The 14,255-nt window shown below is 42.1% G+C and overlaps 1 protein-coding gene across 1 annotated transcript; it reads right to left on the bottom strand.

Moving 5' to 3' along the window:
• Positions 1-1,521: 1,521 nt before the first annotated feature.
• LOC123053213 (mitochondrial zinc maintenance protein 1, mitochondrial) lies at positions 1,522-10,970 on the bottom strand. Its single transcript, XM_044476655.1, has 2 exons — positions 10,657-10,970; positions 1,522-1,891 (listed from the first exon to the last, which is right to left on the bottom strand). The coding sequence occupies exons 1-2, from the start codon at positions 10,901-10,903 to the stop codon at positions 1,815-1,817; spliced, it is 324 nt and encodes a 107-aa protein (XP_044332590.1). The 5' UTR covers positions 10,904-10,970; the 3' UTR covers positions 1,522-1,814.
• Between the last annotated feature and the right edge of the window lie 3,285 nt (positions 10,971-14,255).

Genomic DNA, 14,255 nt, shown 5'->3' with positions numbered 1-14,255 from the left:
ATGCCGCAGTGGCCGGGGTGGCTTCCGCAACTAGCGTGACGACGACAACGCTCTCATTAGCCTTGGAGGCCATGCCTACGATGTTGCCATTCACTGTTCAATCTAGTTTTGTTGTAGTTTAGGTTATCTTGGGATGCAATATATGGAACTAGTTAAATTGTCAAATTTGCATGTAATATATCAAACTAGTCTAAATTTCTTCTAAATTTACGGTTTCAAATTAAACCCATTAAGCATCGTGAGATTGGCGGCCAACCAGCTATGCCACTTGTGCAAACTAGTCGGCCATCATGAGAAAGCTTTTGTAATATTTTTTAGATAGATGTGAGGATTTTTTTAAATGTTTTTTAGATGGTGGTCAAAAACCCACAAAGTGGCGGGTTATGCAAAGTGTATTTTTTAAATGAAGGATTATGCAAAGTGGCGCTCCCCGGTAGACTACGATGATAAGAAAATTTCATTTTCGGATGGCGGTGAGGATTTTTTTTCTAAGATGTTTTTTAGATAGAAGCAAGGGCCACATATTTTTCTTAAATGAAAACATGCGCACAACTTCCTTTCAAGCGAAGCCACAGGATGGCGCCCCAACCACTAGTGTACACCATTTGAGGGCTAGCCTTGGAGGACCGGTGCCCGGCCGGCTATCCACAAACACATCCAGATGTGTCAGTGGAAATAAAAATGTTTGTTACCTTGAGATGCCCTAAGGGCTTTACTAATGACTTTCAGGGGAGAATATCATACATCATACGGAAACCAACATTCGATGGAAACCGATGAAAACCACAAGAAAAAGATGTTTTGAAGTTTCAAAAAAATGCAGGATGTTAAGAGGATGATGTTTTATTGCCACACAAAATTTCAAGTTAAAACACAGATGTGAACTATGAAAAACACAAAATCAGCGTTGAATAGTGCCAAATAGTAATGTCACTGTTCAGAGCGTTCAAAGATGGTATTCAGCACTGACCGTAGTTGAAATGTCAACTCTGGCCCTGCACGTCATCCCCAGATGTCATTGTACCATTTAATATATAAACGTATTCGCGATGATAATGAACTGTAGTAATATTCTATCAGAAAAATCCAATTACCAACAAAATGGAGACAAAACAACCAATTCAATTGGAAAGCGCGACCCCCGCAAATCAATTTAAGTGTGCCTTATTTGTTGATGACAACTTCTAAAAGTAAACATCAATGAGAACTGCAAAGAACGCATTTCTGACCATTTTTTTTACTGAAACTACTTAGAGCAGATCATGGAAGTTTAGAACAGACAAACCTATTGCAGAACAATGGAACGTCACAACAACGATGCTTGCTAGTAGATGCAAGAGCATATTTCGCAGTACAGAATCCTGAGAGATCTAAGGTACATAACCATAACAAGACAAACCCCAGGTGCCTACAAAACTCTGTCCTTTGCATGCCTGCGCTCCAGCATTTCAAAGTTTTCAAATCGAAACAAACGTGCTACCACAAATCTCAAGTCTCAGCTCGAATGAAACACAATATGAGTAATGATGAACCCCAGGCAGCAGAAATCAGTAAATAAATCCTCCAAAAACCGTACCAATTTATCCGGGAAAAACTTTATGGTTCCAGTGACTTGCCTGGATAACGAGATTTAGGGCGGCTAGAAATTGTTCTCAAGACAGAGTAGGCAAAACATGACGGCTTGTACTTGAAAAAGGAATACAAGTGCTGCAACTATGTTGTTGCCTGCTGCTATGACAGACGGACGACAGGAAATGGTCTTATTATAACTAGCCTATCAGTGACGCTTGCACATCGGATAATGCAAACCTCCTCTATTTCAACGTAGACAGGGTCTCCTCGGAAGGAATCTCAAGCGTAGCTCCGGCATGTGCCTTCTCAGGCTTCACAACTGCAACACCAAGTAAATGAATTGTCAGAACTAACCAACACAGCAGCTCGTAGTAGTAAACAAAAGATATGCAACCTTTGGTAATGCCTTATTATCTATACCACATACAACAACGGATCAACATTCTAAGGGTTTACATAGTAGTATAATGTTACTATAGTTTACTTCATCAAAAAGCGAAATCTGAAATCAATTGGTACAAGACCGTTGCCTGGACCCTGGAGCTGTCAGTACTACGGTTCTCCACATAAGGAAGTCACAAGCAAAGCACAAGTGAAGCCAATACTAGTCTGGAAAAAACAGTTTTCCATCATTAGCACCCTGCACAGCCATGGTTGTTGGCATGAGGTGTAACCTGGACCACTGCAACCAGATACAACAAGCAGTACTGATGCATTGCTACAGCCAAAACAAGGCCAGGGAATACTATGACAGTGTGATCCAGAGTATTGGCGATAACCATGGAAGACCAATCCCAATAATTCGAAAACTGCATTTATTGCAGATTCTTTGAACAAGAGGTGTCTGGTTTTGTAAAACGGGCTAATGCTACCCCAAAACCTTAACCTGCCTTTACCTTGAGCCTGTTCCTCTGCTCTTTCGGGTCAGCGATAAAAGGTCAATGTCAAAAAAATAGACAGATGTGCTTCCTCGTTTCAATCTTAATATAATATGGCCTTCAGTTTCAAATTCAATATTCAATGCCAGTAAAAAGATACACGAAGAATATACTTGCTACGAATCAGCTTTCAACTCGATATGTATCAACAACATAAAAAAATCGGTGGCTCATTTGAAATTTATGGCCATTAATTACTCTCTGCGATCTGTATAAACCATAGCTTCATTTTTGCCCTTCAGAGAACAAAAACCTTGATACAATAATTGTGTTAAAACTCAAGCACATACTAAAATCACTGTGGAGTGAAAGAGGGGAGAACAGTACTAGATCAATTTTACAGGGGCAACTTTCATATGTTCCTGCCATTTAATTGTGAGATTGCTGCGAAGATGAAAAATATACGACTGGATTATATGCTTGTGTGCGTGAGTGCTTCCATTATCTGAGATCTGTGCACTCTCTCACCACGCATTTACTGACATGAGGTAGAGAATATGCACAAATCTCAAGGCAGGAGGTACATTTTATGGGTGAGATAGTGGAAGTACTCTCGGACACATACAAGTATAGATGTTTTTTCCTAAGGGAGACTTCACTATTAATACTGTTACATTAAGCAATGTGTTATAAAAAAATACATGACAACTGATGAATTAGGCTATATTATTAAAAAAATGAGTAACAAACAGAACATATTTAAATGTTAAGAGTAGAATATTCAACGAGTCACTTGTAACTTTTCACAGTCAATATATTTGTGCACTTTCCATTCATCAATAACTTTGTGAACACACCAACATGGTGAAAGTCTCCTAACTTTGGGCCAATAGTTGGGAGTTTAAGGTAGGTTAAAGAGTATGATCACTAGTAACCTACAAACAGGAATTTGCTAAAGAGCACTACTCATACTCTTGACTCAATAAACACAATTTAACCATGGCATGTGGTTAAAAGATGGCATGACACTGAATTAGTTAAAGTTTTAAACAAATGAAACAGTTTGCCAAGAAGTGATTCAAAAAATTTGCTGTATTCGTGTCCTGTAAAATGCATTGCAATTCCCATGTATGATTGAAACAGGAACTAAAACATTGGAACAGATCAACAGCAAGTGTGCGCTCTTCCACCAACATCAGCTGTTTAGGGCACTAATTCTTGCACCACCTTGGGTCCTAATGCTGTACAACAATAATCTTTGCAACCACTAAGCTCAAGCCTCCATCATCACTGACTTTGGCTATGGTGCTTCTGGGCTACTTGAATTGCCATCAATGGAGGGAGAATGCAGAGGAGCCAGGTTACCAGAGCAAAGCACCTTCCAACGGATTGGAATCCATTTTCATAGCAAGGTAAGACAAGTTAATCCATTTCGAAGGGCATGGGTGTCAGGACCTGGCTATGATCTAGAAGGAATTTGAGATGAAATTGTATAAGCTATGAGGAAAGTTTCTCCCAGATCTACTTTATTGAATATCTGTAAACGAGCTAGCGTATGTGCGAAGCCATCAGGCAATTCAGAGAGAATCGAATATGCTCCACCCAGCCACACCCCGGCTGTTATATAGGGGAAGCTTTTACCGGCAAGACTGTGAAGTGAAATAGTAACTACTGGAAACGGTGCAGTAAGAATCTAACGGTCCGCGACGATGCTGAGCAGAGGAGCGATCCTGGCCGTTGGTGACGATGCGTTATCTGAACCGAACTCTGAAACTGAACTTGGCTGCAGCTAAGGTCCTGACATTGCCCCCCTCTTGAGCATCGACGAGTCCTCACGTCGATTCTTGTGCTGCGCGCCAAGCTTGTGTAGTTTGCCTGAAAAACTCGGGGAATGAATACTTGATGAAGTCTGCATCTTCCCACGTAGCGTCCTCCGGTGACAGATTTTCCCATTGAATTTGCCACTGTACCACAGGGGCATTGTTGCGTGGGATTTGCCTGACCTGTAGAACTGCGGCTGGACCCGTTTTGATCGTACCATCAGCATTGACCATTGGAAGGTTGGGGCTCGGAATCGCTTTTGTCCCAATGTGTTTCTTGAGCTGGCTGACATGGAAGACAGGGTGTATCTGAACCTTGCCAGGGAATTGCAATTTGTAAGCAGAGTTCCCTATCTTTTGGATTATGAGAAAAGGGCCATAATACTTGTTCTGCAACTTCAGAGTTCCGCGAAAGCCAAATGCTGCTAATCGATAAGGTGCCATCTTCAAGTAGACCATGTCCCCAACCTGGAAACGTCTCTCCACTCGTTTGAGGTCTGCATAACGCTTCATTCTGTTCTGGGCTGTGCACAAATTCTCTTTCAAATGCTCTAACATTTGCTGTTTAGCAGTCAAGAAATCTTGTGCTTCCTCATCTTCTGGTCCAGGTATCTCTAATTCAGATATGAGTGGAGGTGGAAATCCATAAAGGGCTTGGAATGGAGACATTTTCAGAGCAGTGTGGTAAGTGGAATTATACCAATATTCTGCTAGAGACAGCCATGACATCCACTTGGTAGGTTGATCAGTTGTCATACATCGCAGATAAGTTTCTAAACACTGGTTCACCCGCTCTATCTGGCCATCAGTTTGCGGATGATAGGCTGTGCTAAACCTTAGTTCCACCTTAAGTGCTGTAAAAATGTCCTTCCACAATTTGCTCGTGAAAATTCTATCTCTATCAGAGACAATAAGTTTAGGAGGGCCATGTAGTCTTATGATGTTGTCAACAAACTTTTGGGCCACCCAGAGAACTGAATATGGGTGAGACAGGGGAATGAAATGGCTGTACTTCGTGAATCTATCGACCACAACCATAATAACATCCTTGCCCTGGGATTTTGGTAGGCCTTCCACAAAGTCCAGTGAGATGTGTTGCCAAGCCATGTCTGCAACAGGAAGGGGGTCCAGCAGGCCAGGTTGCAAGCAGTTCTCATGTTTTGCTCTTTGGCAAATAGGGCAAGCTGCAACAAAAGTTTCTACATCATGTTTCAGTCCTGGCCAGAAAAAAATGTTCTTCACTCTGTTATATGTAGCTCTCACTCCTGAGTGGCCTCCAATGGAGGAATTGTGTAGTGCAGACAGTAGTTTATTTCTCAGCTCTGCAGACTTGCCCACCCATAGTTTACCCTTGAATCTCATAATCCCAGAGTGTAGGCTGTAATCTGAAGAATTATCCTGCTTTTGCACTAACAATTTCTCTAGCATCTGTTGAGATTGTGGATCTTCCTAATAACTTCCCACTAGATCTTCTGCCCAAGTAGGAGTCACAGCAGATAGGGTGAAACAACTGGGCAATAGTCTAGATAAAGCATCAGCCACTTTGTTTTGCACTCCTTGTACTGAATAGTGAAATTGAATTCCAAGAGTTTCATCATCAACTTATGTTGTACCCCCTCTGTTATTTTCTGATCGGTGATAAACTTTAAGGATTGTTGATCAGTTTTGATCACTAGCTCATTGCCCAGCAAATAGTGTCTCCATCTCTTTAGTGCTTCCAAAATAGCTAGAGCCTCTTTTTCATAAGTAGAGAGAGCTGCATTTCTTGGACAAAGAGCAGAGCTGTAGTAGGACAAGGGTCTCCCTCCCTGCATGAGGACTGCCCCAATGCCCTTTCCTGATGCATCAGTTTCCAGGACAAATGGTTGCCTGAAATTTGGTAGAGCCAGTACTGGTGCTGTAGTTAAAGCTTGTTTGAGTGTACAGAAAGCCTTGTCATGCACTGGGGTCCATAGGAACTGTCCTTTCTTTAGCAGGTCATGTAGTGGCCTACAAATAAGGCCATAATCTTTAATAAACCTTCTATAATAACCAGCCAGGCCTAAGAAACTTCTCAGCTTTGTGACTGTGTTAGGAGTTGGCCAATCAGCTATTGCTGCAATTTTTTTGTGGATCAGTAGCTACTCCCTTCTCAGAAATCACATGTCCCAGATACTCCACTTTTTGCACTGCAAAACTGCATTTGGACATGTTTGCAAACAACTTATGGTCTCTCAGCACTTGTAATACAATCTGAAACATGTTCCAAATATTCCTTGAGGTTTCTGCTGTAAATGAGAATATCATCAAAGAACAACAACATAAACTTCCTCAAATAGGGAGCAAATATAGTATTCATCAGTTCCTGAAATGTGCCAGGAGCATTAGACAGCCCAAAAGGCATGACTGAGTACTCAAAATGCCCCAAATAGGTCCTGAAGGCAGTTTTATGTATATCATCTGGGTGCATTCGTATTTGGTGATAACCAGACCTCAGATCCAGTTTAGAGAAATACTTTGCTCCATGCAATTCATCCAATAAATCCTCTATTACTGGTATTGGGAATTTATTTTTGACTGTTAGGGAATTGAGCTTTCTGAAATCAGTGCATAACCTCATAGAGCTGTCCTTCTTCTTAACCAACAAGACTGGAGCAGCATAAGGACTTTGGCTGTGTCTGATCAAGTGTTTAGCCAATAGCTTTTTGATTTGTTCTTCCATTTCTTTCTTCTGATGTTGTGGAACTCTGTAAGGTCTCAGTTGTGGAGGATTTGCTCCTGGTACCAAAGGAATTTTGTGATCCAATGCTCTATGAGGTGGAAGTTCAGTGGGTTCCTCAAACAAATCAGCATATTTCAAGAGTAACTGTTGTATTTGGGGAGGAGTTTTGGTCCCTTCTGGAACTTCCATAAGTATATTATGCACTTGCATTAAGAATACCTCTGCTCCTTTATCCATTAACTTATTCACACCCTCTGCTTGTACTTCCTTAGTGGTTTGAGGGTTTGTGAAGATAGCTGTAGAAAATGACTGTTGCCCCTTTTGTGTGAAGCTGAACTGTTGCTTGGGAATGTCAAAAGCTACAGGACTAACTGCAGTAAACCAATCATAACCCAAAATTACATCATGGGTGGGCAGATCTAGAGTTCTGAAGTTGTGTGAAATCTTTGTTTTGGCAACTATGAACTCACAATTTGGAACTACCGATGCAGATATTAACTTTGCCCCACCAGCTACAGCAATGGCCCTTGGTTTCACTGGCAATATATTGCAACTAGCTTTAGCTGCAAATTGTGGATTGATAAAGGAAGTTGTACTGCCTGAATCCAGAAGAGCAACTGCTCGTTTGCCATTGATGTGTATGATAATGGTGGGTGTGGGCACTGCCAATTGTTGGCCCATAGCATGAGCAGAGAGAAACATGACTTGCTCTTCTTGTTCATTAGTTTCAACTTGTTCATGTTGTGTTCCTTCCTCTATTTCTTCTTGTTGTTGCTCCTCCACTTCCTGTTGTAACAAATGGACATTTGGTATTAATCTGCACTTATGTCCATGCATCCACTTATCCCCACATCTCCAACATTCCCCCACCTTCCTCACTTTTTGAGTGTTTGTAACAGGGACTTCTGCTTGTCTTATAGGGATTTGCTGCTGTTGCAAAGGAGTGCTCTGCTTTGCTTGGGAGTTCCAATTAGACTTCTGGTAAACATTGTTCTATGGAATTCCTTGCTTCTTTGATGCTGCACTTATGGGTGGATGGCAAGGTTCAATATCTCTAGCCAAGCAGTAAGCATCTGTAAGTGTTTGAGGCCTGAGAGGTCTGAGTTGAAATTTTATCCCATCTCTTAATCCATTAACATAACACCTGACAAACAACTGTTCCCCTAGCTCAGGGTTTTCTTCTTGGACATCAGCCATCAGGTCTTCAAAAACCTTAGTGTATTCAGACACTGTGCTGTTTAGCTGTTTAACTGAGTTGGATTTTTCAGTTAGATCATAAGATCCTGTGTCAGAAAACCTTTTGATCACTTCAGCTCCAAACTGCTTCCAAGATAGTTGTTTCTTCAATAACCCAGAGCGTCTAAGCCACACATCAGCGTCATCCACCACATACATTTGTGCTAGAGACCTTGTATTCTTCGGGAGCTGCTGACATCTGAAAGTACTTGTTGCATTGCCTTATCCACCCCACTGGGTCATCACCCGAAAACCTTGGAAAATCCAACTTTGGTCCTTTTGTTAATGACCTCATGAACTGAGCTTGCATCTCCTGTTCATATGTTTTGTGATAACCCTGCCACATTTGCCTCTCTCTATTCTGTTGATAAAATTTGTTGAAAGCTGGTGTGGGCACCTGATCTCTTGCAGTTAATGGTGTACTGACATTCGGGCTAAAATCTGTTCTAATTGGGTTTGCAAACCCTGGAGGTGCTTGTGCCCTGGTGGTTCTTATTGGGGGCAGATTTTGCATTTGATCTTCCATCTGTTTTGATTTTTCTCTCTCAAGTTCTAATTGCTTCCGCAGCTGTTCTGTTCTGGTAAGCTGATCCTGAATGTTTTCCTGTTGCAGCGTTGGGGACTTGGGAACTTGATGCGAGCTGGATGGTATTTCACTCTGAGTAAGTGTTGCTGTGGTTTTTACTAGCGATTGCAGCACTGAACTGATGGTTGACAGTTGTTTGTTGAGATCCATAACGACTTGCTCAACCCCACCAACTTGCTTAGAAATTTCTCCCTGTTTAGCACTCATGGACAGCACCTCCCCCTGCAATTTGGACATCTCTGATCGCATCTGAACATTATCTTGTTGCATAACACTAAAATCATCGCGAATTGCCATGACCTCTTGCAGATCCGCCTCATCAATTGCTTTGGCACGACCCATCTCCTTCGATCAGAGGATTGGGTGAGGAATTTTACCACTGGATCCCCAGCAACCCTTCCCTTTCCCCAGACCCTGCCGCCGCCACGATCCACGCCACCCTAGCGCACGGATCTGTGCAGGAACTCGGGATTTTACCGATCAAGCAGTTTGCTCGAGCAACCGATTCCGCTCGACAGACCTGCGTCCAAATTTCACCGCCACCAGCGCCTCCACACCGCCGCCGATCGCCACCACTCCGCCTCCAACGCTACCAACAGAACTCCACTCCGCCGTCGATTACGAAGAAGGGTGGGAAGAAGGGTGGGAATCGCCCGTCGGAGAAAAAAAAAATCCTTCGGAATCGCGCCTTCGCCGAGGATTGTTGGCTCTGATTACCACTTTGTCAGGACCTGGCTATGATCTAGAAGGAATTTGAGATGAAATTGTATAAGCTATGAGGAAAGTTTCTCCCAGATCTACTTTATTGAATATCTGTAAACGAGCTAGCGTATGTGCGAAGCCATTAGGCAATTCAGAGAGAATCGAATATGCTCCACCCAGCCACACCCCGGCTGTTATATAGGGGAAGCTTTTACCGGCAAGACTGTGAAGTGAAATAGTAACTACTGGAAACGGTACGGTAAGAATCTAACGGTCCGCGACGATGCTGAGCAGAGGAGCGATCCTGGCCGTTGGTGACGATGCGTTATCTGAACCGAACTCTGAAACTGAACTTGGCTGCAGCTAAGGTCCTGACAATGGGCCCATCTGGACCTTATGTCTTTAGCTATAATATGTCAAATTGATATTCTGCCCTCAAACCATGCCAAGTTGCAAACTTCATCCTAAGGCGGTAAGGCCTAACATGTCGTTTTTCTGGGGCTGTTGTTCAGTTAAAGCTGGAAAATCGCATTGATATTATGTTGCACTGTCTGAATCTAGCATCCTATCTATCACTAAAAATTACAGCCAGGCATGAATCAGTAAATCCAGCAGTTCCAAGCGGTTAAACCCCATGCGACAGTAGCCGATCAAGTAAGATCAGTGCATAGGCTTATATTATTTTGGTGAAATGCCACTTTATGTAGCCTGAAAAATAACAGTATTTCCATCTAATGGTACTTCTAAAGAACATCATTACTGTTAAGACTGAAGATTTCTAGCAGATATGGTACAAACTAGAACCTTCAATTTCTATGTGTACTTAAATGCCTTTAGGGTTCGACATTTATCTGTTTTAGAAAATTCAAATGTTACAGTACCCACTCTGTAACTATCAGAAACATTTTATCCACCGAGCACTGCAGTTTTCTTAGGGTCAGAGTCAATGTGCCCAATTAGCAACGACACCCCTGCTCCTACGATCCTACCATCTTTAACTCCTAATTCGAGCCTACTCAAAGCGCTAATTCACATAGCAACTGCTTCTAAGATGAACACACAACGAAATATTTCAAAACCCTAAGATCTCAAACAGAAAGCATGCATAACAATCCAAGCGATATGTGGCGATTTGCATATATATGATAATGGTAGTATTACCGAAGGATCCGGAGGGTGAGCGCTTGGCCTGGACGATCATGTTGGCGATGAAGTCCGCGGCCTCGCGGGCCTCGGAGAGGGCGCGGACGGCGTCCTCCGATCCCGGGGCGAGGCCGCGGTGATCCTCGAAGCGGCGCCGGATCTCCACCGCCGACTCCGTCAGCATCAGCTGGTCGCCTGAGAACGTCCGCCGCGCCGCCCGCAACACCGCCCGATACGCCGCCAGCCCCTCCGCCGCCGCCGCCATTTTTTTAGAGCCGAAAAGGTGTGTGGCCTCGAGGCGTCGTAGTGGCAGAGTCTGCAAGTGCTTTGGCCATTCACGCCGACTAGCGTTTTAACTTGCCCTTTGTTTGTTCCTTGAAAAAAAAGAAAAAGAAAACATTTGTTTGTCCCAAAAAACAAATTAATAAATTAAGGCTGCGTTTGGGAGCTCATTTTCTAAAAGTATTTGAATAATATTATGGTTTTCTTAGAAACCACAGTTTTCAAAACTTTGAGGTGTCTAGCTTCAACAAATATTTATAAATAGTAGTATCTTCAACGCCATCATTTTTTTAGTAGTACTCCCTCCGTTCGAGAAAGTTTGTCCCTCAAATGAATGTATCTAGCACCAAGTTAGTGCTAGATACATCCATATGAGAAACAAACTTGGGACAAGTTTTTTCGGATGGAGGGAGTAGTATTTAAGAAAGAGGTCTTGACTGGACGCAGAGTTTTGGCTCCCGAGCTCATCTGCGCCTATACTTAGAAAAAAATCAAAACAAATAATAGAAAAATTAAAAAAAAAACAAAAAAAGGGTGGTAGATAATTTGATGCGTGAGTTCCGCTTCAAATTTCAACTCATTTGAGTATCTGAGCAGCTCTCGGCAAAAAAGACAAAATTGGGGTACTGTTCACGCACTGTTCTGACCGATTTGTCTTTTTTGCCGAGAGCTACTCAGATGTCCAAATAAGTTGAAATTTGGAGCGGACCTCACGCGGCAAATTATCTATCACACAAAAAAATGTTGGGTTTTTTTTGAATTTTCTAGTATTTATTTTGATTTTTGCCTGAGTGAGAGCAGATGAGCCTGGGCACCAAATTGGATATCCGGTCTTGACCACTTTTCTCTAAAATGAAGAAGAAGAAGAAGAAGAAGAAGAAGAAGAAGAAGATGATGATGATGAGGTTTTTAGAAACTTAAGTATTCGTTGGCTCGGCAATTGACTACCGAGGTTTTACATTATTACGGTTTTGAGAAAACAATGTTGCCAAACTAGGCATTACCCTTTTGTTGGGATGTCTATATTGGATGGCTCTTTAATGAATTTGTTGGAATGCAAAGCAAGAAAATTATAATGGATATAAATATGAATTCGGTTGTTTGGGTGTTAACAGATTTGACTCACGAAATCTTAGTGACGTTTCAATCTGAAAATCTATTTGGATGACAAACTATGGAATTGTGTAATAACATGAGTACAAAGATGATGCTTTGTTCTATATGCATAAAAAATGTACAATATGTGACTAGAATGATTGTATAGCAGAGAATCAATAAGTGGTTGAATTGTTAAGAGGACAGTGGTACTCTCAGCCTACCAGAGATCAAACCCCAGGTTTGACGCTTTGATGTCTCACTAATACAGACTGTTCTTTAAGTGGGAGGTGATGTTCCCATCGATAGCGACAGGGCTACTTTGAACCGGTCTTCAGTAGGCGATGTGTGAATGTGTGTCTGTACATGAGTACATCTATGTTTTAATCTGTGTTTCTCGGAAAAAGAGTGATTGTATATAATAATAAAAGTCATTGAATATTCTAGAAATGCATGACCACAAATAATATTCACGCAACAACAACAATAATTCTCTTACAACAACAAAGTACAACACATAGTTCAAATAGGTGTTTCAAATTCTCAACAACAGTGAGACGTAGTTCCAAATTTAACAACACAATAGTTCGGACGGGTTCAAGTTCAACAATAAAAACAAGAAAGCATCATTTGGATAACTTCAAGGCAACGAAAGCAGCTATGTCTTCCTCATGTGCATGGGCAGCTCCATCAGAGCGTCAAACAAATGCTCATTAAGAATCAACTTCTCCAAAGTCTACAATGTGTCTGGTACTGTCAAATGTGGTATCGATTGAAGTGTAATGAGTATTTTAGAAGGATTAACATCCTTTGCCAGTGGAGGTGGATCAGTTATCTTCAAAGCATCCTTACTAGCAGTCCTCATGTCTTCAACCATGCATCTAACGGCATCACCTGCTCTCTTTGGTGCCATTTATGGAAAGACTTCAATTGGTTGTGCTTCTAGGTTTGGAACAATCTCTGCATACTAAGATAAGCAAGCCCAAGACAAACTGACTCAACATACATCGCTATAAATATAATTCTTTTTCTCTCTCTAATTTTGTTCTCTTCGGTAATGAAAGCAATCAAGTCTGGTTAATACATGGTGTAGCTACAATGCACACACACCATGCCAATTTTATAATTATGTTCGATACAACATACAAGATATAAGCATAGTTAACTAGCAACAAACTTTCTTTGAGAGTGGTCTAGCTATGCAATCACGGATCCATCAATATAATATACATAACCAACACATGCATCCAACAATCCTTCATGTCACATAAGAAACTAAAAAAGCAATGCATCCATCAATATACATGACTAGCACACAACAACAATAACCATAAGTTCATTGGCAGCAAATCACTAATTCACCATATCAAATCCACATGCTCGTACCTAAATTGGCATCAGGGGGATCCATTTTTTTAGCAAAGTTTGCAACAAGATACAAGTATGGTTAGCAATATATGCAAAAAAAATGGACAAAGGGAAGAGGGAGAAGTGCAACAATTGTTGGCTGGAAAGGGGAGGGGCATGAGCAAGGGAGGAGGAAGAAAAAGAGGCATAAGAGGAGGGGATCTGGCGGCAGAGAAAATGGGAACGAGCAGAGGAGATGGGGAACCAGCGAGAAAGGAGGAGGATGTCCGGTGGCATGGGAGGGATGCCCCAACAGGGAAGAGTAGAGAGTGGCGGGTGATAGCTAGGGCCAGGTCGTGGTGGCCATGGGAGGATGAGATGGGGCGGCGAGGAGGAGGGGAACGAGCTGCGGCTATATTCATGGATCCATCAATAGAATCTTCCGAAGACTTGGCGCATACTCCAAGACACGAAGGCGGTCTTCGACATGCTTAATTATCCTTAGATGTAACCGACCTATGTGTAATCCTAGGTACCCCCGGTGTCTATATAAGCCAAGGGGTGTAGACCGTAGAGGCCAACTCACTCATACATCATCTCGTGGTAGATCAACCTGTACTATGTACCCCATCCATTAATACAATCAAAGCAAGATGTAGGGTGTTCTCTCCTAGAGAGAGCCCGAGCCTGGGTAAAATCATGTGCCCATGTTACCATCGCGCCAAGGCTACCAGCTCGGGAGCCCCTACCCGAGATTTGCCAGATTCGACTCCGTCAACCCACTACAATGCACAACTCCCTCTGAAGAAAAACCCATCAAACTTGGCCAAACAAGATAGATAGATTGAAAAACATAGAAAGCTATTCAATTATACAACAAATAAACCTCAAAA

Source organism: Triticum aestivum, chromosome 1A (assembly GCF_018294505.1).
Source record: "Triticum aestivum cultivar Chinese Spring chromosome 1A, IWGSC CS RefSeq v2.1, whole genome shotgun sequence".
NCBI lineage: Eukaryota > Viridiplantae > Streptophyta > Magnoliopsida > Poales > Poaceae > Triticum > Triticum aestivum.
This window is presented reverse-complemented; position numbering and strand designations above follow the sequence as displayed.